The sequence below is a fragment of the Dinoponera quadriceps genome, unplaced genomic scaffold (assembly GCF_001313825.1).
Source record: "Dinoponera quadriceps isolate SergipeBrazil2010 unplaced genomic scaffold, ASM131382v1 scaffold1425, whole genome shotgun sequence".
Taxonomy (NCBI): domain Eukaryota; kingdom Metazoa; phylum Arthropoda; class Insecta; order Hymenoptera; family Formicidae; genus Dinoponera; species Dinoponera quadriceps.
Genome location: NW_014555679.1, coordinates 1,032,322 through 1,053,094, shown reverse-complemented (window position 1 = coordinate 1,053,094; position 20,773 = coordinate 1,032,322). Strand labels below are relative to the sequence as shown.

Below are 20,773 nucleotides of genomic sequence, written 5' to 3'. Positions count from 1 at the left end.
TTCAAACGTAACCTTCATGAGCGTGCGCAAGTCAAATGTAATACATACATCTCTTTCCCGCGTATGAGCTGTGTGAATGTGAAAGTAAGTCGAAATTGCCGTGAAAAAAGGTAACTTTCGAACAAGCGGCTCGGAACATTTTTACAAATATTACGGTGTACACAGGAATCACTTGTCGCATCTCGGCCTGTTGAGGACCGTCTACGATAGTCGTAAAGTAAGCAGTAAGCTAATTGACTAGCCACAGTTGATTTATTTTTGGAATATACGAATCTAATTAGCTTACTGCTTACTTTACAACTATCGTAAGCGATCCTTTATAATGCGATCCTACAGCAAGGAGAACGGGAAAAAATCAGTTTCGGTAACATTTAACAAATTCTGAAACTTTCCAACGCACACGCGGCCGCCGCCGCGCCGGCCGCCTTCGGAGGAAGTCAAGTCACGCGCTCTCGCCTCTCTCGCCGGCTCTTTATTTCTCCTTTCCTCCCCCTCCGTCTTTCTCTCTGTTTAATGACCTTACCGGAGTTCAAAATACTAAACTGCGACCGATCCTTTCCTGACGAGAATGTGGACAGTAAATTATTTATTTATTTATTTATACGGGAATCACACCCTTTTGGTATAAGTATATAATTTGCCGGAGAAGAGTCTTAAATGTACACTAATAATAAGAATACATAAAAGAAAAGAGGAAAAGGAAGCTGAATAGAGAAATTGCAGGGGAGAAAACCTGAATTACAATGATAATAAGAATGTAAAAGAAATAATGAAGTAACAACGAACCGTTCATGAAAGACGCATGAGACAATGCCGACGTTATTTTTCGGAGGTAACTCGGTCATAACGTGCACTCACCTTCGTGAGTTTCGAAGACTTCCGCCATCTTTGATCGACTCGTCGTGTATGGGTCGTTCGATTCGCGCGCGGCACAGTAAAGCCGCGTTTTGCGTGCGGTGCTGCCATCCGTCGACGCCTCCACGAACCACCGCATGCCGCATGACGTCAGAGCCTGGGGACTGTCGTCGCCGGCGTGTTGCCAGCACTCGCTGCATCGTTGGTAAGGCGAATTCTGGGTAAGGTAACGTGTATAGTGCGTCCCCTCTCGTCAACTTCTCTCGTCATTGCGCGACATTGCACGACGTTGTCGTAATGAGATTCGCGAAAGAAGAAAGGTAACGCCGCGGACTAAGATCGACGTGAACGAGATGAGTGGCGCAGTACAGTGAAAAAGGGAGAGAGAGAGAGAGAAAGAGAGAGGAGCTGGTGAATCACAACTTGGTTTCGTCGAAAGCTCGCATTGAACACACCGCACATACACACACGTATACACGCACACACGCACGCTACAGACGAGCGCTCTCCTCCCCCACGCTCAACCGTCCGAGAAACGGAGCTCGCGAACGTGCGCCTGTCTCGCATTCTCCTCATCGGTTCCGGGGCGACGTCAAAGGCGTGTACGGCTACAGCGGTGCGCATCTTCCTCGCTGCTGCGTTTGTTTCCTCTTCTCCGTGTCCCAACCGAACGTGAGACACGAACGCGATTCTCCGTCGTCGCCGCCGCCGCCGCCGCTCGCTCGCTCTCACTCCGGTGCGTCACACGTTCGCGATCGGCGATCCCGAAATTTCCACGTCGAGCCTGCGAAGTACCGCGCCAACCATGATCGATCTAACAGTGAAGACTTTGGATTCGCAGAATCACGTCTTCTCCTTGGAAGACGACGTAAGTCACCGTCTCGCTCGGCTAGTTTGTTATATATATGTAAATCGACACACTGTGCCTCGTTAATTATTTCCCATCACTGAGTCCCCTCGGTCGTGTGCCTCTCTTGCAAGAGACAGCAAGTCACACGCATTTGGTCTCTTCCTTTTTAGCTCAACTGGCTACGTTAGTTCGAGAAATTTACCGAAGCGTGAGAATATCGTACGTACGTTCATACGTTTCTCTATGTGTGTGTAAATTTTTTGAACTGATGCAGTCGGTTCAGCTAACAGGAACGGACCACTTGCTCCGTGTGCTGAGAGTAAGGCTAGGTGTGACTTAGGCCGGAGGGACGTAGAAAAACGCAAGCAGGAAGACGTAAGAATCAAGTAAATTGACCAGACGTAATTTTTTTACCGCTTAAGTTTGACTGTTTACATTTTTGTCTGCGCTACGGCCTTCAGTCTCCTAATTTGCCCTCTCTTTCTCTCAGTCTGTTTATCCTTTCCTACGAATCAACTAGCTCTGAGCTGATGACAGCAGTAATCATTCTTCGAGTCTCACGCTCCGGAGCACTTGACTCCGCAGCTTCGTTGTATTCACACACTACAATACCGTTCAATTCTCTTTAAAGCAAATCACAGTCCGCGGCTTTAAAGAGTACATAGCAGAATCCGTAGCGGTACCAGCCGATTCGCAGAGGTTGATTTATTGCGGACGAGTGCTTCAAGATGAAAAGAAATTAAATGATTATGGTACATATGCACATGATATCTACGTAAATTACTATGCAGTCTGTTCTTTTCCTCTGAACTGAAGCGTATATTCATTTGTGGAACTTAAAAAGAGAGAGATATACAGTTGAGACTTGGTGGGAAAAAGGAGGGTAAAAGAGCCGGTACAAGTGAGCGCAGCCAGTTCAGTGGAAAAGAACAAACCTATGGGGTACAAGTAGCTGATTGCAAGTTACGACGCGACGTGATCCTCTTGTGTAATACACAAAGCGATGCTTGATTCCTCAGATGTCAACGGTAAGGTCCTGCATCTGGTACAACGCGCTCCGCCCCAGCATGGCCAGCGCGGAAACGACAGCGGGCAACAAGCGCAGGGGCCGAACAACAGGCAACAGCAACGATCTCATTACCGTCTCACGCGCGCTCAGATGCATGGGAACGCCATGTACCTAGGCGCCATGTCCGTGCCGGCGGAGTTCGTCGAGGGTCATGGTAAGATATTTAAGCGAATAGCCTCTCCTTCCCGCCTTCTTCGGCCGGCTTCTTGATCTTATTAACCAGTGGATTGACAAGCGTCTCCCGCAGGGATACCGCAATTGAGCAACAGCTTATCGGGCAGTCGATTGAGTCACGCCGGTCGCATGCTCGATCGCATAAACGAATTGATCGACCGGCTCGATGATCCAAATGCTCCGCTGCATCCCACGCCATCCGAGATGTCGGACTACGCACAGCCGCCGGTACAGCAACATCAGCAGATAATTACGCAGGAAGCTGATGTGGAACAGGATGAGTAAGTATCAGACTGAATGTCCCCAGCTGCCGATTGAAGATTGAGGCCCGTGTTCTGAGCGTGTTCGCAACAATGTTGGCGCGCTAATAGGTCAACTCGTTAATAGTCCCGAATAGGAATTTTGCTGTAAACCACGCGTGTTTGTCGATTTTCCCTGACGGGGGCACCGTTGTCACCGCGTTCAGAACACAAGCGATACCGAGAATATTCATATCTTTCGTTTTATCAACGCGCTAACATCGTTGTAAGCGCGTTCAGAATACGGGTCTGGGGTCCGATCGGTCGGGACAAAGAGCCAAGATAGTAATTAGTCGATTCACCGGGCTCTAATCTCTTTGGTCCGCAATCCTCAACGCACAGCCTGATACGTGCTTTAGAGTCGAGTAGTTTTCCTCGCGCTGCTCGTCGTGAGCTCACGCCTCGTTCCTTATCATGTTCCCAGGAACGCTGATGTTGCACGAGCCGCCGACGGTAGCGCCAGAATTGCAGAAGCAGCCGCGGCTGCTATCACGGCCGCTTTATCCGCTGCTGGTGCGCGCGCTGTTACGTTGCTCCGAGGTGGGTATTACATTCGTGAGTCCGACTCGACGGCGGTATTCATACGGCCCGTTCTTTATATAGCTGTATTGGCTGGGCAAGTTCACAAAATTTACGTATAATTTGCACACTTGAAACGTATGGAGCGTACGTGCGAGATTCTCACGTCTCATTGCGCGTAAATTTCTTAAACTAGTGCAGCCAGTTCGGCTAAAAAGAACAGACTTTGAGATAATCTTGCATTCATATCGCGAGATGTGCCACTTCATTGTCTACATAGGCACTTAAAGATGAATTTGAGACGATCTTAAATGTAAAATTGGAATATGAATGCCGCTCTCTCTGAATAGATCCAACTACGTACATGTTGCGATACGTTTTGCAACACCGTCGCGTTCCCTCGTTACATCGTACTTCCGGTGATGCGTAGGTGGCAATTACAACGGTGCCGAGGGAAGAAGAGGCACGACGAGTGACGCGACTGATAATCAAAGCGACACCCAAGCACACTCGCAACAGCGTCAGCAACAGCAACAGCAGCAGCAACAAGCAGCGACGGAGCAGTCGGGGGCTACGTCGAGCAACGCTGGACAAAACAGACGGGCGCAACAACAAGAGTATTTATCGCGACAAGTCTCGCGCGTTTATCAGCGCTCGTTTAACCTTCGCAGGCCGCGCGATTTTTCTCGACAATTTTACCAAGTTTCCAATGTACACGAGTTCCAAGTACACGTCCGTGTAACGTGTTGAAAGAAACAACAGGTCGATGTAAAGTCTAAAAATAAGCTTCCCGGTCTCGAAAGGTTAATTTTTTCCTCTCGTGAGATGCTTTTAGGATATTCTTTACCCAAAGACGACTCCACGGTCGCTCTTGTAACCGCTAGTTGTCTCGCTTCCAGCCTTCCACGACCGCCGCAAATGGCCGAGTTATTGCAGAGACTGTACAATACCCAAGATCGGCTGAGACCGTACTTGGAGCGTTACTGCGTACTCACGCTGGTCGATCCATCGTTACCACCCGGGGTAAGTCGATAAGAGCTTTCCGCACGTGATCTCGTTTTCCTTTTACTGAGAATCAATTGCCCTTCAGCCTGGCCCGAACACCGTGGAGGAAAGTCAGCGTATAGTGGACGGTGTCAGCGAGATTTTACATTACATGTCGCACACCTGTCACGCGCTCAGCGATATCATCATTGACATGAGCCAACCACCGCCGAGGAACCTACGTTGTAGGCCAATAATAGTGCAGCACTCGGCCATTTTACAACCTGGTATACCGATTCAAGTGGAGGTGAGCATGCCGCTTGAATCTATACGCGTACACGCGTGTACTCGCCACTAATTGGCTCGTCGGTGTGAACGTGACCGCCTGGACGTTGATCCATCGTAACCCCTCGCAGGCTCATATCAGTCTGAACGGTCGCGGAGTTAACAACAACAACAGTAACGACGAGACGGCCGAAGCCGGCAATCAGCAGATGCCGCAGTCGGACAACAATTCAGAGCCGGACAATGCATCGCGCGTCCACGCCGAGGAGAGTGGTCAGGAACGAGAGCCGGATGGCACGACGCAGCCACAAACGGACCGACCGCAGCAGGAGCAAGGCCAATCGCCCCTCGGTGCGTTTTGCGTCGCGACCAGCGCGTGTCGTCGCGCCAAGTACCGTGTATATTCGTCGGAGCAAATCTTGACGTTTCAGTTACAGTGTTCAATTTCCCAAACAACGTGGAGGTGCTGATGGAGGTCAGTTCCGAAAGCAATATGGACGACGGAGCGAATAATGAACAGAGCACCGCTGGGGAGGGCAACAACGGCGGCAACGCTCGTGAGTGAATGACGACCTCGTGTCGCGTTACCTAAGCGTGAAGAAACGCGATTACCGATTGTGACACGACGTCTTTTCCACTTCACACAGGCAGAACCGGTGTGTTTCCGTTCGGTCCGGCTCCGCCGCCATATTTCATGCGGAATTTCATGCAGGCCGTCGCCGGTCATATGGTGCACGGTGGTTTCGGTGCCACGACCATAAGCACGTCGCGAACCCCACCCACCACCACCTTGTCTCAGAGCACTCCCGCCGCGTCGATGGACAGCGGAAACGTGAATTCCGGTCAAAGCACTCAAGCACGGTACGTACTGTCCACGGCGACGTTATTCATTCATGTCAGGTTGATTAAAAGGTTTTTCCCGTGGAACACACCTTTCCTTTATCGGCATATGCTAATTTGAGAAATAATTGTTCAACAACACAACACTGGTGTTTAATCAACCTGATATATCAAGAGACACGTCTAAAAGAATAGTCTTAATATATTATACACACAACATATAATGTCACATGTTATTATTTTATATATTATCACATACATATATACACGCCGTTTTACAATGGCGAAGTACGAAATTTCTACGATGAGATATTGCGGACAGGAGCAACGTCGGCACTCACCCTACCACTGCGACGCAAACTCGAAGTACATCGCGGCCGCACGTGTTCCATCATCACACTCACCCGGTGGGCCTCGGCATGAGCATTGGTTTGGGACTGGACTTTGACCCTTATTTGCCGTGCAACTCGCATCACGTGTACCGTACACCAACCAGCACACCGAGCACCAGCGCGAATGGCGGCGTGACGACTTCCCAGACAACACGCACGACACCAACGACCGCGACGTCGACTACGGACGCTCCGCCGAGCCAAGCGCAAACCGGTAAGCGCACTCCCGACCGGCGCTAATTCTTCTTCCCTTCCGGAAGGGAAGGAGAAAGACGTGTGTTTTGTATCCTTTCCTTTGTGCGAACTTAAACGGATGTTTTTCAGCAACAACTTCAACGTCGACCAGCGCCAGCGCCACTTCCACGACCGGGACGTCGACGACGAACGCCGGCTTGAGCAACAGCAATCTTTTGGGACACCTGTTACAGCACATGCTGGATGCTAGTCGGTCGCAGCCGAACAGCAACGGTAATTGAATCGATCGAATCTTGATCTCTGTATTTGCGACAACGACGATCTGACAGATCCGATTGTGTTGCAGCTCAGGAGGGTCTCGAGAGCATGGTGCAGATGCTCGGGAGTCATAATATACACGTAGGGTACGTAAACGGCAGGTATGTTTGATATCGACGGAGAAATCTGCGGGGAATGGTAGAATCTTCGCGATCGTGCGAGTAAGTGTACAGTGCGCTAACCGTTACAATTCTCCCCTCGATCAGAAACTCAATTGGCGACTTCACCTTGGCCGACTTAATCGAGAGCGGTGGTTTGAACATACATGCTACCAGCAGGGAAGACAACTTGCTCTTCGATCTTCTCATATTAGGGGTAATTATGTCACCACGCTGACGTCGCAGCGAGCGTTTATTCGCGACTCTTCCCTTCTCGGCGACGTTGAGTGCTTTCCATTTATTGACACAAATCAACGCACAGGCACCGTCTTTGTTTCTCATTGAATACGGAACGAGGACGGAGCGACGCTCGTGTCGGCTCGCGTTACTACGTAGAGAACACACTCATTAAAGCGAGGAATCGTAACGCGCGATTGCAGGCTCAAAACATGACTGTCGACGGAATATTGAGACTGAGCTTGGGCGAATGGGAGCCCATCTCTCGTCTGCGCAGACCGCTGCGGGACTTTCTGTGGCACGTGTTCCCGAGTGCCTCGCGAAACGCTCTTCAGGAGCAGGTGACCGAAAACCTGCTCTCCCAGCTGCGACCGTATCTCCGGGAAATCTTAGCGTCCGAGGAAGACGCAGGTGGCAGAAGCGGCTCGCGCATCGACGTCTGCGCGACCATCGAGGCGCTGATCACCCGCTACACAAGAGACATACTTAGAATCTTGTTCGATACCAGTTAGTACTTGACGACTTTTGACGCTGTTTTTTTTTTTCCCCCACGAATCGAACGTACCTTGCGCGTTTTACAATCGGACGTGTGTTCGCAGCTTACGACGACGGATGGTTCGCACAAGATGCGTTGGACATCGTGAAAAATCTGGCCAAGCAGTTGTGCGCAGTGTTGCGATACTCTATACAAGGCGGTCAAGCCGGACTAGAAGCGATTGTGACGCGCATCCTGGTTAGTCCTGATGCCCCTTCAATTCACCCGGATAGCCAAATCTGCAGAAGCAGATCTGTAAATTTTGTTGGCAGCTTGCTAGCGGGATTTAGTGTTAACAGTATGATAACAAGTGGACGGCAGAAGTCGAACAGAATCTGTCGGTCGGTCACCATTTAAATGTATTTAAATGGAACATGCTGCGGATCTTGCTCGGTTTCTGCTGTCGAGTTATGTCAACAGGCTCTGCCGACAGAACGCGAATTTAATGCGGACGCAGATAGTTATAAGTTTGCCAAGATGTTTTGTAAGTTTGTCCTGTAACTTTTAACGACGATCGTTAGCGTCACGTTACGCATTACGTTTTTCTTCGCCATATATTATACTTGCGCAACGATGTCGTTAAAAGTTACAACATGGAGCTACTGGATCGGATCCGCTCTGGTTGCTCCAAATCTGCCGGTTTGCTTGCCGGGTCAAATACGACAACGCGATGGAAGAACGAGAAAGAATTCATATAATGCTTTTGTGATTCGTTTGTCAGGACGACAGATTGGAAGGTTCTCCACCCGCCTTTCGTCAGTGGATATTGGACGGATTTCTTGAACATTTCCGTGCCTATTCCCAGCGCGCACCGCAACCCTCGGATTCGGAGATCGTCTCGCTTTTGGTGTACAAGGACTCACCGTCCCAGCAGTCATCGGTACAGTCCTCCGCTTCGGCCCGTCAGCCTACTCAGACGTCACCCGAAGACGAGGTAACTGTCGCTCAATTTATTTACGCTACTGTGTATTTTCCTCGAGACTTCTGGATACTCGCTGCGGCTGTTTATGTTTAATGACGTCAGAAGTGGAAAAACGCGTGCCAAGAATTTTTCCGCTGCACGTTCAAATAAAGAGATACATCAATAAATTAGTCGTGAAATTAACGTTAACAAATATTTCATGAGGAAAGAAGCTAGAAGGGAAAATGCCATTAATTTTGCGACCATTTACTGGATCTTCGATTGAAAGAAAAGTGTCCGTGTAATTTTACAAGTGTGCTGAATCGATCACTGAATGGATCATTTTGCGGATGTATCTTTTTGTCTGTAATATGCAAAAATTCCTGTCCGTACGTTTTCTCGCTTCTGACGTCGTTAAACAAGAATAATCGTGAGTAAGAAAGCTTAATTCTATACACGTGCAATTCGAACTGCGTGTAGCCGATGGAGACCGAGATTCTAGAGCAGCGGCCGACGCGCGAGACTTCGGTGCCCGAGGACAGAGAAGAGGTTCCGGAAACATTCGCTGGACACGAAGCCTTACCCTCGGTATGACACGACGCGATTACGAACGGCGGCTTATCTACCGTCGACTAATACTCGCTACAATTTTCCGAACTTGCAAAAATCAGTCTTAGCCGAAAGAGAAGAGAGATTCAATCGATATACCTCGTGTCCGAGAGATTTCTATATAGAAACTCCTCGGGACGCGCCGCGTACGGTTGAAAATGATACCGTCCTACTCTCGGAGAGCGCGACGTTAGATTAAAATACGAGTCGAATGCCACTTTTAGGATTGGGTGCCGATTATCGCTCGCGACGGTGTGAGGCAACGTCGTCAGTTGCAGATGCAGGGAGTGACGAATAGCGGCGTGACGACGTTCAGTGACGCGTACCTCGGCGGGCTACCTACTAAACGCCGCAAGCTCATCGAGCAACAGAAACCGCGCCTGCTGGTCAGCCCCACGCCGAACCACTCGACGATAGCAGCGTCCATGGAACGACTGGTGCGGGAGGGTGTCGGTCGAGCCGGCGTGGAGGAGGTCGAAGGTGCCGCCGTGGCTGTCGCAGCTGACCCCGCTGTTAGGCGTGCGTTCGGTCAAGCCATCAGGGACTGCTTGAACCCACGCAGATACGGCACGGCGGACTTCCCGGATCCGCTGCGTTTCCCGAACGCCACTAAGTATTTCTCGGACCAGGAGCGTCCACCGAAATAATAACAGCTTGGCAAGGTATACAACATGATTTGATTTAGAGATATGTTATCGAGAAAGAGAAGGAGGAGTAGGGAGGGGAAGGAGAAGGTACACGTAGGCTAATTCAATAATGAACCGACGACGACGGCTGTAGTGAGAATCGACGCGCTTCTCGCGGGGGAGGTTCCTCGGTTTCCCTAAATATTGTAACAACGCGCAGAAAAGATATCGGTATACTCTCCTGGACCCGGAGAACCGACGGAATAATCTCCGACGAGCGTGCGTGCGTGCGTGTATGTATGTCTGCTGCTGCTGTATGAAACGTGTGATCGGCGCTGCACGAATGTGACGCACCTATATATTTTCCATATCCCCCTTCTCCCCTCGATATCAATGTCCGCTTCGATAGAAAACACCGCTACTACCACACGGGTTACTTTTATAACCGATAATTAACACACGCATACATATACACACACACACACACACGGGGTGTCCGTGGGATCGAACTTCCCGTCTGATTTGTACCAAGGGAAAGTCGACATCAATTTCGCCGCTTCGGAGTTGCATACGGGACACCCTGTATATGTATACATATTATATATATATATTATATATATATACATAGGTGTGTATAAAAATTGTTAACTGTGCACCACATCTATTTATAATTTCCGCACTTACTGCAACAACAACGTCACTCTCTGTTACCGGACTCGGTTTCTTCTTTTCTTTTTCCTTCGTTATCCGGTCTCTGTTTTTCGTTTCCTCAAATCAGCCATTTCGAGTTGTGGCGTGTGCGTGGCGGACGTTTCCTGAAGTAAGAGTTAAAATAAAGTTGAATTATATATTAATCACACACAACACACACACACACACACACACACACACAAAACATACACACTCTCTCTCTCTCACCTTTTTCCGTAGAGTCGCATTTGAGAATGTGAGGGAACACTTTGCGTTAACGCCGGCATTTCGTCGAAGAGCGACTATGTGCATTACACGCGTATGTAAGAGCCTCACCGGGATCTTGCCGGATGCTTTTCTATAGACAATTGATTTTCGTCGTCCGACGAACGGCGCCCCCCAGGACGACCGTTCACGGAACGGAGTCTTTCTACGACGAGCGAGTAGCCGGCAAATCGACGCTGATGTAACTGACTATGCGCGTCTATGGTAAACATAGCGTACGTGAAAGTGGAGGTTTAATCGTTCTAATGCCCACAAACAGTTGTACGAGGAAAGGAAATAATAATAAAATAAAGTTATGTATCCCTTTTCCTCTGTCTCTCCGCATTTTTGTTTCCCACCCCGAGTCCCCAGGCTGATAAGATCGTCTGTAACCTCAAGAATGCGCCTCTCCTCCGAGGAAACGGCTCCCGGTGGAAGAGAGGGGGAGGGAGGACACGGTAAGTGCGATTTCACGAGCGAAATTAGCGTAAAACTCCACCGGAGGATATCTTCTCGACATCCCCGTGGATTGACGAATCGACGAAGGTGCGCGCGAGGCGAGCGGTAAATTGGAAACGGAAGTACAGCGTGACTCATCCGTTGCCACGGTCGATTGTGTTCCGTCTCATCGAGTTCCTTTTACTCGCCGCTAATTCGACGTCGGGGACATCGGATCGCGGCGACGGGGATCGACGTATCGCCGCGATGTAATCACGCGGTGCGCCGCGGCGTGTAACATCTGTAAAAGGCGAGAGTGCAGCCGTTGGTTACACGCGCGACTGGTTATCACGCCCGGTCGGAAAGAAATCGTATCCACTCGCTCGCCTCGTCCGCCGGAGGAACTGGATATCCCCCGATTGCATTTTCATAATCGCTCGCGAGCCCGAGCGCGCCGGCTGTCATTATCGACATCATAATCGAGGACCGTAACGCGGTAGAAAGGGGATAGCTCGCAATTTTTAGCTCGTTTGCCTCGGAGCGACTCGCTGCGATATCGTTGGAATTTCATTCGGCTCGGCTGAACGAGCGCGAGCGGCCGAACGGACCGCCCGTAAATTCGATTTCGATCGGCCGCGATTGACAGTAACGGTTCTCACCGGGGTTTTCGCGACGATTCAATCCGCAACCTCCGCGGGATCGATCTTAGGAAAAATGTCCGATCGATCGGCCGGCGTGTTTACGGCGTACACCTTGCGGCGCGCGCGAGATTGAATTTCCGTAGGAAATGTCTCGTTATCCGCACGCGGCCGTCGCTCGGAACCCAACGATTCTTACATATCCGCGACACGAGCGGTTCGATCGCGCGCGCGCGTGCGCGGTTAAGCGAGCTGTGCGGCTACGTCGGGTGGATAAATGTGCGTAAGGTGGAGGTAGAAGTACCAATGACAGGTGACATGGACATTCTTGTTGTTTTCGTCTTTACATAGGAATATTCAAATTTTCAACATAAAATACTTCTATTGAATATATGCAATTACTTTATGATTTAAAATTAAATATTCGTATTTAAAGACCGAAATGAACAAGAATGTCCACGTTTAGGTACATGTCCAGCCCATTGGTACTTTTTACCTCGAACCTAGCGAAAGAATGACGAACAAACAGCGAATGCAAACTTTCGTTATGACATTTCGGAAAATGCTCGTGACAAATCCGAACGGAACGCTTCGGGCCGATTTGCTCATAAGGTGGCTCATTAGATGGTTTTCACTCTGCTGACCCGTCCATTTCCCCGTTACGTTTCTCCGCGATTTTATGCGATTTGAACGGTCCTGGCGTTTCATGGCGACTTTGTTTTATAGCTCAAGCAACCTTAATTTGAAGCTATGAAACAAACCCAGGTAACACATGTCGGTTTCGTTCTTTAAATGTATGTAACGTTTCATAATCGTGTTATATATGTATAAAGAACGTGTGTAAAACTAACAGTGCTACCTGGGAAAGTCATGAAATGCCGGAACGTTCACTCACCGCATAGAAATGTAACGGGGAAATAAAAGCGACTTCGGGTCAAATACAGGTCCGAACAGAAAAGAAGAAAGTTCGTGCGCGTTTACGTCGCGAGCACGTCACGCGTTCGTTACTCGTTCGTTGTTCGTTCACCAGATGTATACGCGTCTTAAGTAGTCTTTAATTCGTCGGCGATTTCAGCGCGCGATCGAGCGTGATACGCGGCGACCCGGCATACGATTATACATCCGCGCGCAATATGAACTGAAACGACCAGGCGGGTGGGTCACGGCCGGGATCGTTTCCTCTTTTCCCAGACGAAATACAATGTAACGCCACGTAATATCTCTTTCCCGACCGGCGGGAGAGGCGCGGGCAGCAAGAGGTGGAAGGGAAGAAGGGGAAGCGAAATAGGAAAAAGAGGAGGAGGAGGAGCGGGAAGAAGACGAATAGAAGAGGATGAAGAGGCGATCGTTACATGCTTAACCGAATGTTCCTCCGACTCCGTCGTCGGCTACCTAGTACGAAAATCGCGCTCGGCTATTCCGGGACGATCTGGAAAAAGGAGAGGCGTCGGTATTAATTGGTCACGGACCAACACGACGACGACCTACGCGACGGCGGCGTCTCCCGCTACGAGTCGTTTTTCTCCGGTCGTGCGACGAAGACAACGTTCCCGCAGCAACAATCGTCGCCGTCGTCGCGCCCTTTTCATCGCGCTCGAAACTGAACGGACCAACGGGGATATAACTCTGTTTCTCTAGCCTTCAATCTTTCGCTTCTTTTGTCTATTCCTAAAGTACAGATCCTAGACCACGTGCGCCCACGCGCACGTACACGCGTATATGATGCTGTCGCGGGAGAGAGTACGTAGAGAGGCATATTAAGGGATGATAGGTAGGTAGGTAGGTAGGTAGATGAGTAAATAGGTAGACGGGTAGATAGGTAGGTTGGCGGATTGGTAGATAAGCAAGTAAGTAGGTAGATGTGAATAAGTAAGCAGGTGTAGGTATGCGTAGATAGACAAATGTGTGTAAGAAGGTAGATATAGGTAGGCAAGTAGATTTAGGAAGATACGTAGACGTTAGATAGGTAGATGTAGGTAAGGTAGATAGGTAAGTAGGTAGGTAGATAGGTAGGTAGGTCGGTAGGTAGGTAGGCAGGCAGGCAGGTAGAGATCGTACCCACGTACACACAATGTATCCGCGCGGACTGGACGAGCGGCTGTCGTCGGGCGCTAAAGCGCGCGCGCGAGATTGGTCGGCGAGCCGGCGTTCTTCCGGCCGGATTGGCCTTTTTCACCGCTCGACGACGCCTCTTTATTCGAGCCGGGGCGTCACCGCGTATTTTTATGCTCACAGGTTGGCTACGGCGCGACGAGCGCGATTCTTATAGGCAACCGTCGCGTCGTCGGAGTTCAGTCGAGCTGTCCGCGCGGACGCCGTTGTCGGTTGCTGAGGCTGCTAGTGCCGCCGCCGTCGTCACTGCCGATGCTGCTGCTGCTGCTTGCTGCTACGAGGCCGAGGTTAAGACGCCTTGGCAATCAAGTAGAACCTCGGGCAAGCAGGGCCGGTTACGGCGCGCGGCGTCGCGTCGCGTTGCGACGGTACACCTGGAAGAGGAGAAAGAGCGAGAGGAGCGCACACGAAGGCGGCCATATTTAGAGAAGGAAATCAGCGAAGAGCATTTCGCGCCGCGTACCACCGAGCTACTCCTTCTCTTCCTCCGGCGCTCTCCTCTTTCTTCTTCTCCTGCCTCTTCTCTTCCTCCTCGCCACCCTCCATGACGACGACGACCACCTTATCGTCTCGCTCTCATTCCCTGCTTCGATTCGACCCGTACCAGGGGCTCTTTCCGCAGCCCGTCGCTCGGATGGACTTGACGGATGAAAAGTAACCGGCCGTGTCTTTCTCTCTCTTTCTCTCCCTTTCTCTCTTTCGCCTTCGATACTCCGGCGTGGCGAATATTAACGGAAAAAGAGGGCGCGAAATAAGTCGCGTACCCTTTTTCTTTATTTCGCCTGTAACGGCGCCTCAACGCTGTCGCGAACGAGTCGCGAACGAGTCGTTTTCCTCCGTTCTCCGGGCGCGGATATGCGCGAGGGAATGCTTACGAATCTCTACTTGTGTCGATGTGCAGGCAATGTGTAGGCGCGCGTAATCACGCGAGTCGAGTTGCGCAGAGAGAGAGAGAGAGAGAGAGAAAGAGATATCGCTGAGAAGAGAAGCTTTCCGAGCGCTTTTTTACAATCGGAGTCGCATCGTTGCTACCGCTGCTGCTGTGTCGTCGACGGCAGCGGCGAACGTCGAGTCAAAGCTTGAGGAAGAGAGAGAAAGAGAAAGGGAGGAAGAGCGAGCGAGCAAGAGAGAAGATTTCGAGAGCTTTTTTCCACGCCGCGCCTCCGCGGCACGTAACGCGATTTCTTCCTCCCTCGTGTTTCCAGGCGCGCACACCTCCGTCATTTTCATAATATGCCATCCGGATCGCGGTGGCTCTTCCGTTTGTCTCGCACGGAACCGCTCGGCAACATCATCTCTCGCCCGCCCGCGAACCGTCCGACCTGAATCGCGGGGGAGACGCGTTCTCGCCGTGGTTTCAGCGCAACGTGCTTATCGCGGCTTCCATCGACGCGACTGCGACGAGATTAACATAAAACCCCCGTGAAAATTCTCTGGAAATAATAATCAAGAATAAACTTGTCGCTCCCTTCTCGTCTCTCGTTGCACACGCGTAGGAGAAAGTGGACTACTGCACTTCGTATGCACACAGGCGGCATAGATATCTTTGTTTGTCCAAACGGACCGCACGGTCTCGTCCCTCGTAACTCCTCAACTCCGGCGTTTTTGAGCCCTCGCAAAATTACCAGCGCGAAATTCGCAACGCTAGAACGTGGAAAACGAAGAAAACGAACCAAACGAAGTCTCTCTCTCTCTCTCTCATTCGTACGTATATGTAGTAGCCGCCCGTATACGAAGAGGATAACGAGACCTCGGAAGCGGAAGTCGAGCGAGTCGCCGCTCAAGGCTGCTCTTCGGCCACTTTGACGCGCGCACGTGCGGAGCGCAACGATGTCGTTTGGCTGTCCTATATATCGCCGGCCGATTAACGACCGTGCCAATTGGCAGGCCGTTACCGGTCATCCGGCAAGAATAATGCCAATTAACCGATAAACACGTTTTTCGACGAGCCAACCGACGAGCGCGTATCCGATTCGCGCGTCGACGAGCCGACGCGACGCAACGAGAAGTATTTTGACGCGATACTTTTCAGTGCGAAACCGTGCGTCATTCAAACGAACGACCGGGCGAGCGAAACGTGTGAACAAACGCGTCCTCGTTAGACACGGTTTTTGTGTAACTTATTGCCAGATTTTCGAGGCCCCTGAGGTTCAGAAAAATCTTGTCCTTTTCCGCTTCCTTTTCTCCTCTCTCTCTCTCTCTTCTTTCTTCTACTTCTCCCTCTTTTGTGGCTAACTTTTTTCCCTGTAACGTAACTCTTGGCCTACTCTGTTCAACGTTGATTTTCCTTGTGTTCGACATCGAATCCGCATCGGTTGCCCTTTTCACGTTTTCCTCACTATTGGTTTGTTGTAGCTTTCCCAACGGATCCTTTGGACTACCTGTTGAAAAAATTCTTTTGTCAGTCCAGGATTTCTGTTCGACGAACAGCAAAGCGTCACGGTCAAATTATACAACGACATTAGAAAACGTCGATATTCATCGTCATGGATTAGAATTATTCGGCGAACGCTCGCTTTGAGCTGAAGATAAGCGAACACCATTTGCGGAGAAGAGAATAGCGGCTCTTTTTGCCCGTTTATATTGTTGTGTCGCGCGAATATTTTCCTCTTATTATCGCGAGCGATAACGATACCGCGTATCGCCACTGGTTCTTGCGAAAGTATCGGTGCGCGCGCGCGTGTTGACACTTGCGCATTCGATAGTGAGTGCGTAAAAGTCACCGATGTATCGCGACACCGGCGATCGGTACGAAAGTCCGTGAGCGATTACTGACCGATAAAAGTGCTGCGATAAGACTGATAAGCGAATCGTCCCCGTGCCCGGAGGTTTATCTCGCATTAGCTAGAGTCCCTCAAGTAAGAGTCCAGTAATCTTCGACTTTCTGATAAAAAATGGCGTCCGGTTTGTCACTAGAATGTTTTTATCTGTGAAGAGTGTCTATAATATATATATCGAGTTCAGGCACATTTTTCTGAGGATATGTGTCATTTATCTTATTATATATAATAGAGTGTATATATTCGAACGTGAAACAAAAATTCTACGAGAATTCCCTAATCTTCTAGGCGATTTGTTAAAAATTCCAAATAAAGTGAAAGTATTTTCAAATGTATTTTGCAAATGATTAAATATGAATTTTTTTTAATCATTTTTATGAATAATGTTATAGCAAGGTGTCTACTGTCTGGGAATACCTGATAAATCTGAAATTCTCAAGGAATTTTATTGGAAGGCAGGGAATTTTAAATAGATATTTGTGTGCAAGCCATATTACCGCGTTACTAATTGACAAATGATGAAATATTTATCGTGCAAAGTCCTCAATATTTTCTATCCATAAAAGTTTATAAATTATAAAATTAAATTAAAAATCACTCGAATTTCAATGATTAAATTTGAAAATTTTTGAAAGAAACTGTAAGGACTCTGAAAGTGGAATATTTTATATTGCATAAAATTTTCAAAATTTATTTTCAAAAGTTACAAACAAAAAATTATACAACGCGTAAGCGGTATTAGTTCTACTTTTATCAAATTATTAAAATAATAAAAATAACTATCTGTTTTAATTAAACAAAATTACACCTAACACAAAATCGTTATTTTAAATATAGAATGTCAGTTTAATCGTAAAATCAGTGCGTTCTAAATATCAGAATAACATAATTAAATATTTAAATTATATACATAAATATAAAACAAAAGAGAATCTATTATAAACATAAAAGAAGACTAATATTTAAATATTAAACATAAATTTAAGAACAATTAAATGTATATGTACATGTATATATATATAAAATATTAAATTCACGTCTACAATTTATATAGCGCTATTTCTTATTAATTAAATTTAAAGTTAAAATTAAGTAAAAATCAAGTCGAAAAAAACTTAAACTATTTTTTCTATGATTTTTAATGAAGAAAATTAAATAAAATTCAGTAAAACAATATTTGTCAATTAGTAACGCGGTAATATGGCTTGCACACAAATATCTATTTAAAATTCCCTGCCTTCCAATAAAATTCCTTGAGAATTTCAGATTTATCAGGTATTCCCAGACAGTAGACACCTTGCTATAACATTATTCATAAAAATAGATTTTAAATTTATTTTATTATTATTTATCTCCCATCTTTTTTAGAATAACAAGTGGCAAACAGAATCCACTTATTCGACAATCCTCGGTTCCGCGATTTTTTATCAAAATAAAGAACCAGACCAATCAGTGAGAAGTCGGAAGTGGTCGAACTTATACTTGAAGGACTTAGCGTCGGCCGAAAGTGTATCGGGAAGAAAACGCCAGGAGTTTTCCCCGCTCGGATCGATCCGGTTACAAGAAACGTATATCCTGCACGGGGGAGCATCGCGCCTTGTTGTTGCGCAATACTCTTCCGCGAGATAACAGCCTCGATAAAGATTGGTAGTGAACGCGTCTCCGGGCACGCTCGGCCGAGAGGGAGAGAGAGTGACCGGCGAGATACGAGAGCATTATCTCGCCGCCACTCGGACATTCCGTGCGCGCGTTATCTTTCGACTCGTACATATAACATCCTTACCTCCCCTGTCCTTCCGTCCGCGCGCGACGATGATAAGTCGCGGAATAGCGTGTGGAATTTCCTCTGCTCCTTCCCGTTCCGACGACCTCCACGTTCTCGTTCTTCGGCTTCCGAGTCCCTCTCGAGATCTCTCTGAAATATCAATGCGACTATCATGCATCGCGCGAGTCATCCGTTTCCTATCGGCGTCACGTTTCATCATAAAACGCTCGGCCAACCCTCGGACGCGGCCTCCGGAGGAAGAATCACGCGAACGCTCGTGCGCAATTTACTTCTCGGACGAATTTCTCGCGCGCCTCGACGACTTCAGTTGCGCTTCGCTTCGGGATTCGAAAACAAGCGCAATAGCATAGACCCATCCCGGAGCTCGCGACGCGATGGCGCGCGTCAGCGGAATAAGCGAAGTTCACGGAGCACGTGGAGGGCGCGCCGGGCGACACCTGGTGTCCGAAAGGTGGCGGAGCGAGCGTTTGCGCTTCCCCGTACGCCGTCTTGCGCGCTGTAATCAGTTGATGCTCACGCGTCGGTGAGTACGTGTCGTTTTTTACGCCGCATTCCGGTGGGTCTTCCCGCGAACTCGGCGATATAACCTCTGTTGCGACGGACACGTTCTTATCGTTGTCGTACTCGTGATCGTCCTCGTGACCGTTCTTCACTACACGATATGCGTTACCTCGTCGAGCAACGGCAACAAGAACAACGCACGATCGGCGTGTTGGCGATTGTGCGTGCACGCTTGTGAAACCCGACGGTGCCCGACGGTCGTTGTGACGTGAGGACTTGTGGTTGGTGTTTCATCATCAGTTTTGTGTGCGTGCGTCTCTCGCCGTTTGTACACGCGTGGGTGTTGTGTGTGTATATACCGAGGGTCCGATATCGTCCCTTTCCACATCGCGGCTGTGATGAACGGTGGCGACAGCGCTTACCACGAGGCGCGGTAGTAGAGAAGTCTCGGACGAAGGCGTCACAGTAATACGTCGGGGCTGCAGGATGTATTCCTCCGCCAGTATCAACGCGGCTACGGCCGCCGGTATCAATGCGGCTGCAGCCGCTGCGGCCGCAGCAGCTGCTGCACGACACCCGGTACGTTGGATTATTGTTGTCCTAAATAAGCGAGTCATCGTCGTCGAGCGACGGGTCCTGAAAGAGCGTGTCAAATAAGTCTGTCTCTCGCGCAGTCACGAACGCTCCACCGTGCGGTCCTTTAACGGACACGTCGCCGTATATTCGCTTTCATTTCAACGGGAATAAATTCATTTGAATTAATGATCTCTCGCCGGATGTGTCGTCGAACGCCGGCTCGCTCGCTCGGCTATTTTTTAGTTTATTTATTTATATTTTATTTAAATATGTATTTTAAATGTATCGCAATATATTTCGCGTCGATCGCGGTTGTGCGAACGAATCATAACCGCTTCATTTAGCCCGCGGATCGTGCTGCTCGCGCGTGGTTAAGCGTGACTCTCTCGTGTTTCGACGTCACACGCGCGAACGACGGGAAGGCGAGAAATAGCCGTGTATACCGTTTCCTTGCGGGATGATCCGGCACGATGTGCGACGTAACGTTAGATAAGAAAATAACCCCCGCATTCGGCACCGATAATCGTCGATCGATCGAACGCGTTTTCCCGTCTCTTCCTATCTTCATGCTGCCGCCGGCTCCACGAGTAACATCATCCGCCGATGCCATTATCCGTCGCGCGACTATAACGCGCCGGGGTATATAAACACGCACACTCGTGCCTATGAATCGCATTACACTTTTCCTGCGCTGTCAACGTCGCTCCGGTCGTGGTAACGAGATAATTGAAAAGCAGAGAAAGATAGAGATAAAAAGAGAGCGATAGCGGCGTTTTCCCGAGGTGCCGACGGCACGCCGCGTAGCTTAGACCAATAAATCCCTTCCGGCAGTTATTTATTTTTCCACCTATTCCCTCGCATTAATGCTCGATACTAATTCCGCGCCCTCCTCGTCACGCACGCACATACAGCTTCCCCGCGCGCTAAATATCTGGGCGCACCCGTGTATAAATACGCGCCGGATGAAATTGACCCGCGTTACACGGGGGGGGAGGGAGGGGAAGAGAACGTAGGAGGATGAGGAGGTGGTGATGGTTGGCGGTGGTGGCGGTGGTAGTGGTGGGCGAAACACGGGCGGAGAGAGCCGAGCGACGACGGAAAAATATTTGGCTACCGAGCAAATTTTCATTCGACTGTAAACACCCGGTGAGCCGAAGCGGAAAAGCTCGTACGAACGACGAAAATAAATCTATATACCGCGG

General features: G+C 49.2%; 2 protein-coding genes across 6 annotated transcripts in view; both read left to right on the top strand.

The window, feature by feature from the left end:
• The first annotated feature begins 1,056 nt into the window (after positions 1–1,056).
• LOC106745171 (large proline-rich protein bag6-B) lies at positions 1,057–11,069 on the top strand. Of its 4 annotated transcripts, none has more exons than XM_014620514.1 (20): positions 1,057–1,723; positions 2,337–2,457; positions 2,725–2,928; positions 3,010–3,229; positions 3,672–3,787; positions 4,197–4,383; positions 4,666–4,789; positions 4,857–5,057; positions 5,167–5,386; positions 5,473–5,592; positions 5,683–5,896; positions 6,198–6,481; positions 6,592–6,735; positions 6,809–6,881; positions 6,987–7,095; positions 7,319–7,622; positions 7,715–7,848; positions 8,372–8,584; positions 9,032–9,139; positions 9,439–11,069. In XM_014620514.1, the coding sequence occupies exons 1-20, from the start codon at positions 1,661–1,663 to the stop codon at positions 9,805–9,807; spliced, it is 3,528 nt and encodes a 1,175-aa protein (XP_014476000.1). In that variant the 5' UTR covers positions 1,057–1,660; the 3' UTR covers positions 9,808–11,069. The 4 variants fall into 4 exon arrangements, with proteins under 4 accessions (XP_014476000.1, XP_014475999.1, XP_014475997.1 ...); XM_014620513.1 differs by having other exon boundaries at positions 1,059–1,723; positions 6,809–6,866; positions 9,385–11,069; XM_014620511.1 differs by having other exon boundaries at positions 1,059–1,723; positions 9,385–11,069.
• Positions 11,070–19,014: 7,945 nt separating this feature from the next.
• Positions 19,015–20,773, top strand: part of LOC106745175 (protein groucho-1-like) — a 27,984-nt gene continuing 26,225 nt past the window's right edge. The window contains exon 1 of one of the 2 annotated variants that reach the window (XM_014620524.1): positions 19,015–19,574. In XM_014620524.1, coding sequence (XP_014476010.1) covers positions 19,482–19,574 — 93 coding nt within the window. In that variant the 5' untranslated portion in view covers positions 19,015–19,481. The remainder of the gene's footprint in view (positions 19,575–20,773) is intronic. The other variant, XM_014620523.1, reaches the window with a different exon arrangement.

What these genes read in the sequence shown, in the direction of transcription:
- LOC106745171 (XM_014620511.1), top strand. Translation starts at nt 1,661, where the DNA reads ATGATCGATCTAACAGTGAAGACTTTGGATTCGCAGAATCACGTCTTC. An exon ending in AGACGGGCGCAACAACAAGA is followed by an intron (nt 4,384 to 4,665) that starts GTATTTATCGCG and finishes TCTCGCTTCCAG; the next exon opens with CCTTCCACGACCGCCGCAAA. An exon ending in TCGATCTTCTCATATTAGGG is followed by an intron (nt 7,096 to 7,318) that starts GTAATTATGTCA and finishes GCGCGATTGCAG; the next exon opens with GCTCAAAACATGACTGTCGA.